The 15,781-nt window shown below is 27.4% G+C and overlaps 1 protein-coding gene across 2 annotated transcripts in view; it reads right to left on the bottom strand.

Annotated features, from left to right (window-relative positions):
* Window positions 1-15,781, bottom strand: part of LOC100208285 (uncharacterized) — a 96,393-nt gene that overhangs the window by 31,741 nt on the left and 48,871 nt on the right. For both annotated transcript variants that reach the window (XR_010644322.1, XM_065820190.1), the window contains exons 20-25: window positions 3,056-3,289; window positions 2,178-2,405; window positions 1,584-2,012; window positions 1,349-1,501; window positions 705-869; window positions 89-253 (exon numbers count right to left, since the gene is read on the bottom strand). Coding sequence is in view for 1 of the 2 variants with exons in the window: in XM_065820190.1 (XP_065676262.1) it covers window positions 89-253; window positions 705-869; window positions 1,349-1,501; window positions 1,584-2,012; window positions 2,178-2,405; window positions 3,056-3,289 (1,374 nt within the window). In the remaining variant the exon portion in view is untranslated. The remainder of the gene's footprint in view (window positions 1-88; window positions 254-704; window positions 870-1,348; window positions 1,502-1,583; window positions 2,013-2,177; window positions 2,406-3,055; window positions 3,290-15,781) is intronic.

Below are 15,781 nucleotides of genomic sequence, written 5' to 3'. Positions count from 1 at the left end.
AAAAATGAGTGTTTCAATAATTCAAGAGTTAAAAAAAAATTAAAAAAACAAACAAATTGTTTTAAAATAGTTAAATTTGAAAACATACATGGGCAACTAGCTTCACTTGTTGCACCCTCCATACCAAGATAGATACCTCCTGAAGGACACAGTTTACAATATGATCGCCCTATTTCATTTTGAAAGAGTCCTTTAGCACATTTTGTACAAGGCTCCAAACCCGTTGATGAATAAGTACCAGGAGAACATTGGGCTATAAAAAAATATTAGACTTTTAATATTATTTGACTTTTTTATTATTATACTTAAATGTAATTAAATTCGTATTTAAACTGTGCATATACAAATATACTTATATATATATATATATATATATATATATATATATATATATATATATATATATATATATATATATATAAATGTTATTAAATTCGTATTTAAACTGTGCATATACCAATATATATATATATATATATATATATATATATATATATATATATATATATATATATATACATATATATATATATATATATATATATATATATATATATATATATATATATATAAATGTTATTAAATTCGTATTTAAACTGTGCATATACCAATATATATATATATATATATATATATATATATATATATATATATATATATATATATAATTTTTAAAGCTTATTGACATAAATAGAAAAAAATACCTTTGCATTCTGAGATATTTTCTGATCCACTTCTTGATGTTGTAAGATTATCAGGACACTTAATGCAATTATATGCACCAACTTGCATTTGATACTCACCATAGTCACATTTACGACATGTTGGTTCTAATCCAGTAGATGAATAACTACCAGCAGCACACATCTCTAAAATATTACTTTAATTAATAGCGCACTAAGTTGGTACTTTAATTGTGGTTACTTATTTGTAGTATAACCCTTTCTCACTTCTATAACTCCAAAACACAAACCTTGATGAACAAGGCTGCTGCATGGAAAAACAAGTTGAGCATGATACTACCAGAAGCGTGGACTCTTATGAGGACTCTAACACTACACAACTACCGCATAATTGTAAAAAACATAACCAATATTGATAATAGGATGATCAGTGATGATCATTGTCATTATGATATTATCATAACTCTCACCTTATTATGATGATTATCATTGTCATCATCATCATCATCATCATCATCATCATCATCATCATCATCATCATCATCATCATCATCATCATCATCATCATCATCATCATCATCATCATCATCATCATCAACATTATTATCGCCATCATCACCATCAACATTACTAACATCATCATTATCTAACATTTATTAACTTACTTGTGCATGAATCAGATTGAACTTTTAAATTATTTGTTCCATTAGGGCAACGTTTACATTGATCTGCAAATTCAAGATCATTATAAAATCCAACAGGACAATTTAAACATTTGTTATTTGTGCTATTGTGATACATACCCAAACCGCATGGGACTAGAAAATATTTTTTTATTATTATTCATTTTGTTATGTTTTTAAAATAATAATAATAATAATAACAAAAAAAAAAACTCACTGCAATAGCTAGTTTTAACAGTTTGTCCTGTGGTTTTTATAAGATGTCCAGTAGGACAGCAATAGCTTTTATTTAATGGGCAGCAACTACTTATATTTAAAAGTTTAATGTCAACAGATGAAGTTAATTGAAGTAGATTTTTTTTAAAAAGTTCAAGATCTTTAAGTAAAATTGTTTTGCACTCTTCCAAATGATCTTTCAATAAAGGAATAACACCATCATCATGAGATAATATTTTGAAATCTCCAGCTACTGATGTACCATTTGAAATTAAGTTACCTGTTTGATAAATAAAAGAACATGTTGAATTCTTCAAGTTATTCAAAAAAGTAAAGATATCTGAAAATGGTTTTTCATTTGTATTATCTTTAGTAGTTGTGAAGTCAATTGATAAAGATCCTTTTAAGCATGAAATAAGTGGCTTTCTTTCTAAAAAAGAAGAAAAAAAAAGATAAAGATTTTTTTGGCTTCTATTTTTGTTCTACTTGAAAAACAATAATCACACAAAAAACATCAACATTACCATAATTATCATCATCATCTTACATTCATTAACTTTCTTGTGCATGAATTAAGCAATATATAAATACTTACCTACGCATCCTGATGGAGATTTGTTCTCCCATCCTTTATTAGGTATACACATCACATTTCTTGTTTTTTCATATTCTGTGTTGGAAACAAACACTGTTGTTTGATTTCGAAAACAATTTAAATTACAAGAAATAATTACTGAATCAGGCACCACCCCAGGTGCAATTGTACACGTTGATTGACCATTCCGCTGCTTGTAGTCACAACCGCGCTGAGTACATCCGCAACCTTTATTTTAAATAAAAAAAAAAAGCATAAATATTCATGCTAACAAAGCACCTTTCTGTGCTTGCCCATGAACCAGCAAACTTTTTGGGCTTTTTTAAGTGCTCTCCAAAAAAGTACAAGTCATTTTTAAATTGAAACAAATCTCTTCTGTTTAAAAAAATCTTTTTTTATAAAGAATACAAATAGCAATAAAAATGAATTTTTAAAATTCATTATTATTGCTATTTAAATTCTTTAAAAAATTCTATTTACGGTAGAGATACTTTGGGTAGAGGTAGATGTAGAGATACTATGGGTAGAGGTAGATGTAGAGATAATATAGGTAGAGGTAGATGTAGAGATACTATGGGCAGAGGTAGATGTAGAGATACTATGGGTAGAGGTAGATGTAGAGATACTATGGGTAGAGTATAAAATTTTATGGTGTTTGATTTTATTTTGATTTTTTTTGTTTATATTTAAAAAGCAATATTATTAGGCATCCCTTCATTATATCATTTTCTCTGAATATGTTCTACTAGAAAGTTCAACTTTCAATTTACCCAAGTTTGTCTTGTAATCCAAATAACACAAGTATGGAACCATAAGTATTAAACTTATAAAATATATAAAGAGAGAAATTTATATACAACTATATAATAAAAACAAACCTTCTACATGTATTTCCATGACACAACTGTCAGAGTTCCCAGAAGTATCTTCTACTGACATTGTAACTTTGTGGTATTTATTAGACTCTAGGACTGTTCCATTTGGTGGGTTAAAGATAACATTTTTTATACCAACATTATCAGTGTATATACCATCAGACCAAAACACCTTTGAAGATAAGTCACTTTTAATGACAATATTTTTAGGACAAAATATCTTTGGAATTTCTTTGTCTAAAATTTGAAATAAAATAATATATATATCTGAATATATTTTACAGATACTGTGTTTATATATATATATATATATATATATATATATATATATATATATATATATATATATATATATATATATATATATATATATATATATATATATATAAATCAGGCCTTGTTTTAAAGCGTTAAGCTGGTGATAATTTATGTACGCGTTAAGCAATTTAATGAACGCCTAAAGCGATTTCTATAAACCAACTTTTTATTATTTTTTAGCTTTTAAATTATTCAATAAGCAGTAAGATAAAAGGAGTGATTAATTTTATAAAAAACAACTTTTGAATGACAACTATGTAAAAATATATTTGTTACAAAAGTTTGAATGACAATTATGCTAGATATAAGCGCCATTTACTAATGAAAAAAATTCAGATCAAATTAAAGACTAGAAAAACTTAATCTCTATAAATGACTTGCGAATGTTTACATTCACATTTTCAAAAAATGCGCGCGCATACTTGTAGGCAGAAAAAAAAAACATTCATAAATTTTCTAGTAAAAACATTGTGATACTTGTATGTTCTGTTAGAAAATTTATTCACTGTTTTATTTTTTAACAAGAATTAAAATACTTCAACAAGTTGTTGTGTAGCTAGTTACTCAAAAATATGTGAAAACTAATGTGGATTTAAAGTTTATGGAGTTTCTTTTGGAAAATCAATTTTTAAAAGTAGAAGATGTAGAAACTGGGTTAAAGCAATGGATTAGCCTAATCCATCTGATTTCTTAACTCTAATTTCTAGTTCGATCTAAAAGAGAAGAGAAAAGTATCATATGAAGCTTTATGGAAAAAACAACAATCTCTTGACTATCAATATTATTATCTGCGATGTAGATAGACTATACTGAGAAAATACATTATGACACCAAACCACATAATAATAAGTCTACTATTTCAAAATATTATTAACACAATACTTATATACAGGATTTTAAACATTTTACTTTCAATTAATCAATCAATAAAACTTAATTGAATTATTGAACTTGAAAAAATAAGCTTTAATTGAACAAAGTAAACATATTTTATAGCAAAATGTGATATCAGAGGAACAAAATAATTTTTTTTAGTCAAAAAAAAAATAATTTTTTTTAGTTAAAGACTCTTTAATAACTCTCAATAATAATAATAACTCTCTTTAAAAGAATTAAAACTTGGTTCACTTGAGATTGTTGTTGGAGGACCATTTTAATAATGCTTATAAAACTAAAACAAAGTCCATCAAATAAAGATACTACTTTTCTGCAGTAGCCCTGCATTAGTGTAATTTCTTAAAAATAATAATACCAATTTTCTGCTAGAGTTGTTAATCTAATTTTTGGCCAAATTGCAATAAAGAAATAACAAATAAATTTTTGAAAAAAAAGTTTAAAGACTGTATTATTGATTGTACTGAAGTTTTTATTTCAAGGAAACAATTTTGACTTTACAATAGCAAATTTGATTCAGTTATAAACATATTAATACTATTTAATTTGTAACTGGTATATAATAAAAAACAGCAGTTAGTTTGCTGAGGCAATTAGTTTATTATATTCTGGCTGGAGTGCTTGTGTAGCAGACAGATAACTATATCAAAATGAACTTTTATCAGAACTATAAACCTAGTGGCTATATACTTGCGGACAGAGTGTGTTGATTCCGATTGCTTACTACTATTATTTAATAACTATTGTGTTTCTTTTATGTAAAATAATTTGACTATCTTTAGGCTACCATATTTATTAAATTGTTGAATAAAGTCTTCTATACCAGCTTGAGTTTTAATTTACTACTACTAATTGACTACCTAGAGGATTTAATAATAAAAATGCTATAAAGGCAACATTAAAAATAATAACTTTTACATAAGAGTATAATTATCTGGAGGCAAAGAAATCTAGAGAGCTTTATAATGTTCGTACACATATGACTAGAGTAATTTGATGTATAAAATGTTTCCCATAATTTATATGACTTTGCTGACAGAGGAGCACTCAATTTATTTGATAAAACCATGTTTAATATAATAATGCATTTGTTTGTCTTAATATGGGTGTAGTTAATTAATATAAATATATATTATCAGGGTGGCCAGCAAATTTTTATGTTCATTTTCCATGAATTTTCCCTGACTCTTATAAAAATTATCTGACTTTCCAATGAAATCAATCAATATTCCCTGGATTTTTCAAAATTTATTTAATTCTCTGAATTTTGCAGGATGCCCAGCAATCTGCTTTTTTATAAAGTAATTTGAAAAGAAGGATTATTTACATAATAAAGATTTAAATATATTTAAAGGTGGCTAATAGTTTTAATTTGTCTTTTTTTTTAAATTACTTAAATTTTTTATAATAGTATATTTTTTACAAAGCTAGGTCTTTTGAATATGCTGTAAACTTTCCTTACATTTTCTGTTGATTTGTCACTACTTATGATAACAACTATCAATTTTTAATATTAAATATTTCACTTATGATGTTATTTATTAGGTTTCAAAAGAATTTCAAAAAAATTTAAAAAGCTTATAAGAATTTTGTTGTGTATGTTTTACGAGAGCAATCTGAATTTAAGATTTGCAGAAGAAATACTTGAAATGTAATAAAAAGAAATGTGAAAAACACTTGTTTGTGTGTTTTTATATAATAAACTTATGAATGTATTTTTATAAAGTTTTTTTTCTGCCTACAAGTATGAGCACGCATGTTGTTTACAAAAAGATATGATGTTGCACGGAAAGTCATCTATTTAGCTAATTATTTTATGAAATATTTATTTTATTATATTTATTTATAGTAACAGAAAACAAAATTGATTATAGTTAACAACGATTTTCTTTTTTGTACACAAACTTATTAAATGAAACGTAAAAAAACAAACCCATAAAAGAATACAACAATATAATTTAAATAAATGAGGTTTGGAAAATTAGTCTTTGTTTTCAAATTATAATTGCTGATAAAACAATAAACTTTTAATAAATAAAGTAATTACTTTATTTGTTACTTGCTGATTTTTTAAAAATTAATCTTTTTTTTAATTTTAAAAACCATTTTTAGTTGCAAAGTAGCAATTAGAAGTTTAAAAAATAATAATTTAACTCTTTCACTACCGCAGTTTTTTTTAAAAAACTTTTCGCTGTGATAGCACTAATTTAAAAAAAAAATCACATATTATTCAAAACTAATAGAAATTCAAGTAATAAATCTGTTTGAAACCATAACAAACTATATATAAAGAAAGCTAAAAAAAAGATCTTTTTAAATATATAAATATTGAATACACAGCATTTCATACTGGAAAATGCAAGGAGTTTAAAAGTGTTGCTTTTTATTAAAAGAAAAAAATTAAATCAAAAACAAAATTTTTTTATATACTTTAAGAATAAATATTTTAAAAGATATTTCTAACAACTTACATAGGGAATGGAATCTATCATAAGTAATAAAAAATAGTTTTACTTTTCTTTTGAGAACAGAAAAAAGCTAAAACCAGTTTTTTTTTAACTGAATTTAGAAAATCTAAAGAGGAAAAAAATCAATTAGTTTGTAAAATGTGCTTTAAAAAAAAAAATTCTCAAGTACTTCCAATGATAAAAAAAATTATCTGGAATGGTAAATCAAAAAACAATCTTTAGAATGCAAATGAGGTTCATTACTGCAGCCAGAACATATAAAATTTGTGCGCTTTCTATTGACAGGAGTACTAAAGACACAATTTCTATCGCTTTCAACATATTTAATCAAATGTCTTGTATTGGTGAATCTTTCCAAGACTGGATTTGAAACATGTGGAGCTCTTTTTAAAAGTGTAGAATTATTAGGCATCATGGTAATACAAGAATTAACTAGTTCTTCAATAAGATTCTCCTTAAATATTTTTAGAGTAATTCTTTTTGAATTATGTGGACAAGTTAACAAATATAATATGTAAGAGTTAGCTTGAGTTACTTCTATCAGTCAATTAAAAATTCTTTTCCACCACTTAACTGTCTCTCTATCTAGATTACTGTAATATGAAACAGATTAGTCTAGACTATCACAACCATTCATTGATAGATTGTACCGGTGAATAATTTCTGGTATTTCCCTGACTCCTTTGCGATGAGAAGATACTGCAACAACATTTTTTGAAAACTTAGTAGAAACAGCTACTACCGGTTTTTTAGCTTTCTTATCTTGCCACTGAACAGAATTCCAGATTAACTGCGATAATAATTTGTTTGTAGATGTTTCATTCTACAACCTTTTTGGAACTTGATATTATCTGGAAAATTCTTACGATTTGTTTGTAAGGTTCTAGTGTAGTGAAATGATTTGGATGTTGAATGATAGGAGATCAAAGAGTGTGTTGTGTAATATATATCAGCAAAAATATGGCGACCCTTTCCAAGAGGTTTAAGTATTCAAATTTTTTTCCAATTATCCCATTCCATATGGATCAGAGTTATAAGATGTATCACTTCCAAAGTAGGTAAGGATGTTAAAGGCATAGCCAGTAGCACTGTCACACAAACCAAATGTTTTAATATGGTATTTGCTTGGTTTGCTGGGGTTATATTGTTTATTTTTTTATCTACCCTTAAATTTAATGAACATTTCATCAACAGAAACATCTTCATATGGATAAAATGCTTTTTGATAATTTGCAATAAGATTTTTCATAAATAGTTAAATTTTTTCTTTTGCATGGCTTTCTTGAGATGGAGCAACATGAAGCATTGTATGGTATATTGCTTCAAATCTATTTCTTGGAAACATAGAGTTATACCAAGGACTGCAATATATATCAGTTAGAGACCAATAGTCTTTAATTGAGGGCCTTTTATCTAATCCCATTGCAACCATGACACCAATAAACTTAACAAGATCATATTTATTAATTGGGGTCCAAGAAGAAAATATAGATGAACTTAAACATGGACTATTTATCTGCATTTTGTAAGAGGCAAAAGAATTAATAAATCCAACTAATTCATCTTGAATTTTATCACAAAATATGATAAATAATGAGGCACATCAGAAAGCCGATACCAGCGGCTTGTGGTCAAAATATATAAAAAACAAAAGCCGCTGTTAGCGGCTTGTGGTAGGGAAAGAGTAAAAAAATTTAACATATTTTAATTCATTTACACAAATGTCAAGAAAAGAAAGAAATTTGTTTACATCTAACATTTTTTATAATATGCAATATTAATTTGTATTATTTAAAAAAAAAAAAACTGAAAGAAAATAAACATTCCATAATAGCATTTCTACATTTAACATTTATTTAACTTGTTTTGCGGTAATTAATAAAAAAATATATATACTTTCGCATGAGCATTTAAGCTCGTAAACACCTGGATTCTGTTATTTTGTAACGTTTTTTTCATTACCTGATGACGCTGACCTCAATAGGTCAGCAAAATATCGTTAATATATTATTATGTCAAAATATATATTAAAAATAGTTATACGCTGCTTTTTTTATTAAAATCAATTTATATATTTGTAAACATATCGTATAACAAGAAATAACTTTTAAAGAAAATATATATATATATATATTTATATATAAATAACATTAGTGTATTCAACAAATAGAGTTCTCAATGTTCTTAAAGAACAGAGCAATAATATATATATATATATATATATATATATATATATATATATATATATATATATATATATATATATATATATATGTATATATATGTATATATATATATATACTTATACTATTCATAGCAAACAATTTTTATACTTAAAAATGTTAGTAAACAACATTATTAATAAGTAAACATTTTAATATAACAATTTTATATATACATGGTAGGATACTTGCTTTTGAGGAAACTTTTGAATTTCAATATACAACCCCTTGAAATGTGGGATATTAGTGTTAAAAATGACTTTGGAAAAATATTAGCCTGATTGGATCACTTTTGTGCCTCCCCCAGTGCCCATTTAGTTTTAAAAAAAGGTTAAAAAATGCAAAAACAAATTTTCATATTGTCACTTTTGGGGAAAGTGATAATATGAAAATTTTGAACTGATTTTTTTAATAAAATTTTTTAATAAAATTATTTTTAAATAAAAAGGGTAGTTAAGACAGAATAAAACTGCTTTTGCTATTTTTTGTATATAAAAAGTGTTAAAAACGTGAAAAAAAGTTAAATTTTTAGCTTAAATTACTAGAATAGTAAAATTTAAACTTTATTTAAGACGTTTTGAATTTTGAATTTATCATTTATTTTATAAAATTTATGTCATAATAACAATTCTACTTGGGACTATAAAAAAAAAATTGTCAAGTAATTTTTACTCAAATAAATTACTGTATATATACTCTTATTTGTATACACATGTACTTTATGTATCAAATAATAATGCAAAAGTTATAATATATATATATATATATATATATATATATATATATATATATATATATATATATATATATCATATATATATATATATATATATATATATATATATATATATATATATATATATATATATATATATATATATATATATATATATATATATAGCTATTAAACATTATATATATATCTATACAAAAAGAAATGATATCTTGGATAAGAAGCTTAACTTTTAAAATAAATATTAGAAAGAAAACTTTCAAAAGAAAACATAATACTCTAAATGTTAAAGCAAATTTAAAACGGAAAATTAGTATAGATGAAAATGATATTGAAACATTAAATGATTCAGACTTTGAACCAGGGGACTGGACAAGAAATAAACTTTATAAAATCAGTTACATATGCAATTCCTGAAGATGTTTATAATGGTAGTGTTGCTATTGTTACACATTTGGTAGTAAAAATTATCAGTATAAAGATGTGATAAATTTCCTTGAGGAAACCCAAACATATATTGGAAGATAATGCTTTGATACAACTTCAGTCATACTTATACTAAAAAAAGTTCACTTCTTAGAATTGGAAATGATCTAGATATCAATCTTTTGTTGCTAGCTTATAGACACCATGTACCAGAGCTGAAGATTGTTCACTTTGGGAACGTTGTGACACAAATGAGACTTCTGGACCAGACAATACTTTATTTAAAAAACTCAAAGATACATTTGAAATTCCTGATTTATCATTATGTTACTAATGAAGTTACAAAATTTTTTAGGACAAAACAAAAGGAACTATTATTGAGTATCTCTAAATTTTTGTAATAAACACATCAAAAGTGAAAAATTTTTTTAGAGGTAATAAAAAGTTTTTAGAGGTAATAAAAAGTTTTTAGAGGTAATAAAAAGTTTTTAGAGGTAATAAAAAGTTTTTAGAGGTAATAAAAAGTTTTTAGAGGTAATAAAAAGTTTTTAGAGGTAATAAAAAGTTTTTAGAGGTAATAAAAAGTTTTTAGAGGTAATAAAAAGTTTTTAGAGGTAATAAAAAGTTTTTAGAGGTAATAAAAAGTTTTTAGAGGAAAAAAAGAACTAGCTTAGCTAGTTGTTGCTTAATTGGCTTCTGGAGTTGTAAAAATGAAGAAACCAGGAGCTCTCCATCATGCAATGTTCTTTGGAAAAGACTTATAATATCTCAAATTGCAACTCCTTTCAAATCAGATTAAATTTGTTTAGAAAGATCAACTACTTTTAGAAGAAATAAATATCATGGCAGAATTTATAGAATGTTTTCATGTAAAATGGTATTTGCAATCTGACAAGGCTATCAAAGCCCCATATCTGGATATTTTATCAATACATAAAATTCATTTATACAAAGATATTTTCACCAAACCAGATGCAGTCAAACCATTATTAAAATCATTTTATAAATATACATACAAATCTCAATTCTATAATTGTACCACTTTCTTTGTTGTATAACAATGTTCCTAATGAAGAGAAATGTAAGATTGCATCTGTCATGCTGCAATATTACATGCCAAACTCATTATTTCAAAATCAATAACAAATTTTCAATTGAAAGATTAGGATTGAAAAGAGAGTTGATACACCAAGTTTATCATCACAAGTTGATCAATTCTTATACTTGATGTTTGATAGATTAGGGTTAGATAAGCAAAGGGTTAGAGACTGGCCCTTCTACCTCAATATTTGTACACACAATCAAGCATTAAGAACATCGAAGATTTTGCTAAATCACTAGTTGTTATAAATGGTCCTGTTGTAGGAGCAGTAGCAATCTATTGATAAAACTAGATATACCGTAAAAAAATCTGAAAAAATGTCTTCAAATTCGTCTGAGAAAAAGTTAATTGCTTTATATTCTGCATTGATTTTTAAAAATTATGAAATTAAGTTGATTTATTTCTTATATGAATAAATTTGAAATTTAATGATTGTTTTTTCATTTCAATAATAAATGATTTAATTAAATAAAAAAAACCATATTATTAGTTTCTTATCTAAGTTATCATTTCTTTTTGAATAGAGTTGAAAATTATGTAAACTTTCCCAATATCACACACACACACACACATATATATATATATATATATATATATATATATATATATATATATATATATATATATAGATATATATATTTATATATATATATCCGTAATAGACTTAGCAGTATAAAAAAATGATAGCAATAAAACTATAACATTGTCGTTTGATAAATAAATTACATGTGTTTACAAATAAGAGTATACAGCAATTTATATGAGTAGTAGTAGTAGTAGTAGTAGTAGTAGTAGTAGTAGTAGTAGTAGTAGTAGTAGATGCTGTAGCCGCCCGAAGACGACGAGTGTGTGTATTAATAACACACTTAGACAGCCGTGTCAGTATTAATTTTATTTAAAAGGAGCCAATTGTCTAATTGTGCTTTAAAACTGTTTACTGATTTTGCATTAACTACATCTTTAGGTAGTTTATTCCATGGTTTTGTTACTCTGTTAGTAAAGAATGAGTGTCTTAAGTTGCACTTAGTTTTTTCGCGTTCAAACCTGACACCGTTTCCTCTAGATAATTGAAAATCATTAGGCTTGAAACCGTTTAAAAAGTCCACATTTTCAATCTTATTTAATAACTTATAAGTCTGGATCAAATCTCCACGAAGTCTGTGTTCACATAATGGGCTGAGGCCAAAAATCTCCAGTCTTTCCTCGTATTTCATTTTTGCCAGAGTCGGATTGAGTCTCGTAGCCCTGTGTTGAACTTTCTCGAGCAGTTCTATGTCTCTTTTAAGCTGAGGGGACCACACTGGAACCGCGAATTCAATTATTGGGCGAACAAATGTCACATATAAGACTTTATGAGTCTGCACATCCAGTTTCACAAATATGTTTTTAATCATTCCCAGCATTTTATTTGCCTTCGAGCTGCAAGATATAATTTGCTGTCTCCATTTCATGTTTGCTGATAATAATACGCCTAGATCTTTTTGAATAGTAGTTTGTCCTAGGACAACATTATCCATAGAATAATCGTGTTTTGGATTGTTACTTCCATAATGTATTATTTCGCATTTTTCTTTATTGAATTTCACTAACCATTCTTTAGACCAGTCCCAAGCACTGTTTATATCTCGTTGAAGACTGTTTATTTTCTCTATTGAGTTCACATCGATCATTATTTTGGTGTCATCTGCAAAGAGCTTGGCTACATTTTGTATTCTATCCGGCAGGTCATTTATGAACAAAACAAACAATATCGGGCCAATTACCGACCCCTGCGGAACTCCGCTGTAGATATCGCGCCAGCTCGAAACAGTATCACCGTTGACTACGCGTTGCTTTCTATCTTTTAAAAATTCCTCTAACCATTTTAGCAGCTTTCCTGTAATTCCATACGCTTTTAATTTTAAAACTAGTCTTTTGTACGGCACTGTGTCGAAAGCTTTCGCAAAGTCTAAATAAACCACATCTACCGGACGATTCAGTGCGATATTTTCTGTTAAATAATCCACAGTTTCCATGAGATTTGTCGTGCATGATCTAGATTTAACAAATCCATGTTGACACTTCGATAAAAATTTATTGTTCGTAAAATGTGCCAAAAGTGAGTCTTTTATTATGCTCTCCAGAATTTTACATGGCACAGAAGTCAGTGATACTGGTCGATAATTTTTCGCTTCTAGATTACTGCCTTTGTTCTTAAAGATTGGGGTAATGTTCACAAATTTCCATTGCTTAGGTAGTTCGCTCTTATCAATCGAAGACATAAATATCAATGTGATTGGCATTGCTAGTCCTTCAGTGCAATTTTTTAAAATGATAGTACTCAATTGATCAACTCCACATGATTTCTCAATGGATAATTTGCTTAATCTTGTTACTACGTCACTGTAATTAATTGCACTCTCGTCAAAATCTAAATATTTACCCCCACATCTCGATCCGAATTCTGGTAATACTTGGTCGCCCTCTCTAGTGAAAGAGTTTTGAAAATTTTCGTTTAAAATGTCAACAATCTCACTAGTCGTATTTGTAACATTTCCTTCGATGTTTTTTATCGCTTTAATTGAGCTCTTTACATTTTGTTGATCGTTCACATATTTAAATAGTATCTTCTTGTTTCTAATCGATTTGTAGACCAGTTCGCATTCGTATTTTTTTCTGGCTTTTCTCGTTTCAATTTTAACTGTTTTACAAAAAGCTTTGTATTCGTTTACCATATTTTTGTTTTTCCAATTTGTGCAACAGTTTAAATTTCTCATTCGTCTTTTGTTCTTCACAAGTTCTTTTAGTTCATTGTCAATCCAAAAAATTCTTTTACGAGTCCTGTTTTTCGAGCTGTGGTATATATTTTTGACAAGCTTCGTTAACATAAAAAATGAGCGTGTCGTACATCTCCTGGACATTAATTGCATAAAAAATGTTTACCCAGTCTGTATTTGTAAAAAATTTGTTCATTCCTGCGAAGTCAGCTTTTTTAAAAATATATTTCCGATTGCTAGCTACAGTTTTTGTCTCATGGTGATTGAGTGCATATTTAAAGCAAATTACAAGATGTCCTTTGCTTATATTCCCTAATACCGCATTTGTCTCAACTTGAAATAATCTTTGTTCGTTTACTGTGAACAGTAAATCCAATGTATTCTTGTATGTTGATTTGTTTAGTTGAAAAGTAGGTATCGCGACTTGCTGAATTAGAAATTTGTCGTTTATTATTTCCAAGAAATGATGTTCTATAGAGTTTTCACTGGAATTTATTGCATGAACTGCTCCATCTGACCATTCAATTTTCGGAAAATTAAAGTCACCCATTATTAAAAGATTTTTAAAACCCCATTTGTCCACATATTCTCTTGCAGTTCTGAAAACATTTCTGAACAGTTTCATATCTACCACATCGTTTGGTCGGTATATGCATCCTACCAAATATTTGTCATTCCCGAAAACTAGTACAGTCCAGATTTGTTCTAAGTCAGTCGTCAATAGCCATTTTTCATTTACTTCATAAGACGTTATTTCGCTATTCACGTAAATACAAACTCCTCCGCCCACGCAGCCATCTTTTCTGTTGTTACGATAAGCAAAAATTTTCCACACACGTAATTGAAGTTTCACTAAACCATGTTTCCGTTACTCCGATTATGTTTGGTTCATTCAGGTGACACAATACTTTAAATTCCTCAAACTTGTTGTTTAGTGAAGTGGCGTTCAAATATATACAGGATAAATACGATAAATTTTCGCTTTCATTTTTTTTTCTCTATAGTTGTTTTTTAAATTGCACAATCTTGTTTCCACGAATCGCATATCGAAAGGGCGAGTTGGCGTCAAGCTTCGAATTTAAGTCGTTTCATTTCTTCCTCAACTCAAAGTCCTGTAGTCTCTCGGCCTCTGTCAAGTCTGGGCATATATAGACTTCTTTAAAATCTTGCTTTTCTCTTAGCTTTTTTGACGCGAGTAATAGAAGATTTCTTTCGCCTTCGGATAACTCGAGTAGAATCGGGCCTGGTTTGGCAGCGTTTTTTGATTTGAATCTCCTTAAATGTATCGGTTTAACATTTTCTTTTCCTATTGTTTTTAGTAAGTCCTCAATTGCTTTCTTGTCTTCTTTAATTTTATCTTTGCTCTCAGTTTTGCTCGACTCTTTAATTCCATATATAATGACGTTCTTTTCGCGTTTCTTTCGCTCCTTCTGCTCATTAATTGCTGCGTTAACCACAACTAGTTGTTCTTTCGGTTTTTTTGCGTTTTGCGACACCACATTAACCCAATCATTTCCAATGTTCACTGTTGAAGTCACAGCATTTGTTGTTTTGTCCTCCAGCGTTTTAACTCTTTTCTCTAATTCCACAATTTGATTATCTTTCACAACAATCGCTGTTTCAAGAACAGATATTCTCTTGATTAGCGCTTCTATTTCTGTCTTGGTTACCATTTTTTGTGGTGACGGTATCCAAGCAGCCAATTTTATTTTTATTTTTTACGATATTTGTTGTTAATTGAGATAAGATTTAAATTGTCACTCGGGAGTATATACTTCAGAGTTGATACGGTTGGTTGAATATATTAATA

This window comes from Hydra vulgaris, chromosome 15 (genome assembly GCF_038396675.1).
Source record: "Hydra vulgaris chromosome 15, alternate assembly HydraT2T_AEP".
Lineage (NCBI taxonomy): Eukaryota > Metazoa > Cnidaria > Hydrozoa > Anthoathecata > Hydridae > Hydra > Hydra vulgaris.
The sequence above is the reverse complement of the archived record's forward strand: the minus strand, read 5'-3'. Positions and strand labels throughout refer to the sequence as shown.